The 1,905-nt window shown below is 44.3% G+C and overlaps 1 protein-coding gene across 1 annotated transcript; it reads left to right on the forward strand.

The window, feature by feature from the left end:
* The first annotated feature begins 834 nt into the window (after nucleotides 1-834).
* Nucleotides 835-1,383, forward strand: LOC141128849 (epidermal differentiation-specific protein-like). Its single transcript, XM_073616420.1, has one exon. It carries the CDS (start codon nucleotides 835-837, stop codon nucleotides 1,381-1,383), a length of 549 nt encoding a protein of 182 aa, XP_073472521.1.
* Nucleotides 1,384-1,905: the final 522 nt, after the last annotated feature.

Here is a 1,905-nt window from a genome sequence, read left to right on the forward strand (position 1 = left end):
TCTTTAATAGGGTGCAGGGTACACAGTACACTAACTGTAAATACTTCAAGAGCCTGCCTGTGCTATTAATAGGATCAGAAGAAGAACACAAGCACTTGTCTTCAGGTAGCTATACTGTAGGTGCAACTGTGCAGGGTACACAGTACACTAACTGTAAATACTGTAAAAACACCTGCCTGTCAGTATATTAGGAAGAGAATAACATGAATTGATCTAGCTAAACTGAATACAGTGTATATTTATATATACACAACACCTGGGATGCATATATATATACACAGTACACTGTAAGTGCAGCTAACTGACTCGACCTGCCTACTCTATCTAACTTAAATCAAATGACACTGTCTCTCTGTCTATCTATCTCTCTCTAGTCTCCACCGCAACACACTACACAGGGCCGCCACGCAGGCAGCCTTATATAGTGTGGATCGTGTACTAAACCCCCTGAGCTATAATTGGACAAAGACACCCTGGCTTTGGCAAATTACGGCTCTCTGTACACACGGCGCTGTGATTGGCCAAGCATGCGGGTCATAGTGCATGCTTGGCCAATCATCAGCCAGCAATGCACTGCGATGCCACAGTGAATTATGGGCCGTTACGCGCCACTCTAATTTGGTGCGAACGTCCCATATCGTTCGCAATTCGACGAACGGTCAAACAGGCGATGTTCGAGTCGAACATGGGTTCGACTCGAACTTGAAGCTCATTCCTATTCAGCACCAAGGTTTTTGTGTAAATTCCCCTATCCCCAGCAGCCAAGGATTAAACTTACACCGATCTCCAGAGATTTCAGTTCCCATCATCTGATCTTCAACATAGAACTGGAAGATGAACACTCTTGAGCTGTTTGAGTTCCCAGATTTCAAGGGAGCCTTTGCGTCTATAAAGCAAGACATTGCTGACCTGACATCTGTTGGATTCCTGAAGAAAGCCCAATCTCTCAAAATCTGTGGAGACCCATGGTTTATCTTCAGTGAAGCCGGTTATAGAGGAAAGTTCAGATGCTTCAAGGAAGGCAACTACAACTCAATCCCAGAATTTCAGAAGAACATCAGCTCCGTGAGACTTGTGAAGGGCGGTCTGTATAACCCCAAGATTACTCTGTATGAGCACATCAACTATAGGGGAAAATCTTTCACCCTGGATAGACCTACAGATTCCCTTAAACCCTATGGATTTGACAACATGGTTTCATCACATAAATGGGTAAGCGGGGCCTGGATCCTGTATACTAGGGAGTATTATACAGGTGATCAGATGGTTGCTCTGGCAGGAGATGAAAATCCAGATTACCGTACACTTGGCTGGAATGATAAAGTGAGCTCTCTAAAGCCTGTGCTGCCTTATGAAGTTAGTATAAAATGTGAGATGTGTTGAACTGCCCTTCTCCAGAGCCCTACCATGACATCCCAAGCCAGTGCTGTTCTCTGAATCGCCCTCTATTCTGCTGATTTCTGCTTATATACAAGGCCTGCCTGTTACAGAGAGCCCAGATTCCCATATCACCAATTTTGATCTGATAAAGACCTCCAGAGAACACATATTCTGATCTAAGAACACTATCCATAATACCAATTCTGATCCAATGAAGACCTGCAAAAAACACCAACTCTGATCTGATAAAGACCACCACCCACAACACCAATTCTGATCTGATGAAGACCACCACCCATAACACCTATTCTGATCCAATGAAGACCACCACCCTTAACACCAATTCTGATCCGATGAAGACCACCTCCCGTAACACCCATTTTGACCTGATGAAGACCTCCAGAGAACACCAACTCCAATCTTATAAAGACTACCACCCATAACACCAATTCTGATCCAAAGAAGAGCACCACCCGTAAAACCAATTCTGATCTGTTGAAGGCCACCACCCATAACACCAATTCT

This window comes from Aquarana catesbeiana, linkage group LG01 (assembly GCF_042186555.1).
Source record: "Aquarana catesbeiana isolate 2022-GZ linkage group LG01, ASM4218655v1, whole genome shotgun sequence".
Taxonomy (NCBI): Eukaryota; Metazoa; Chordata; class Amphibia; order Anura; family Ranidae; genus Aquarana; species Aquarana catesbeiana.

Bases quoted from the DNA above. Each gene is read 5' to 3' on its own strand.
- LOC141128849 (XM_073616420.1), top strand. From the start codon at position 835: ATGAACACTCTTGAGCTGTTTGAGTTCCCAGATTTCAAGGGAGCCTTT.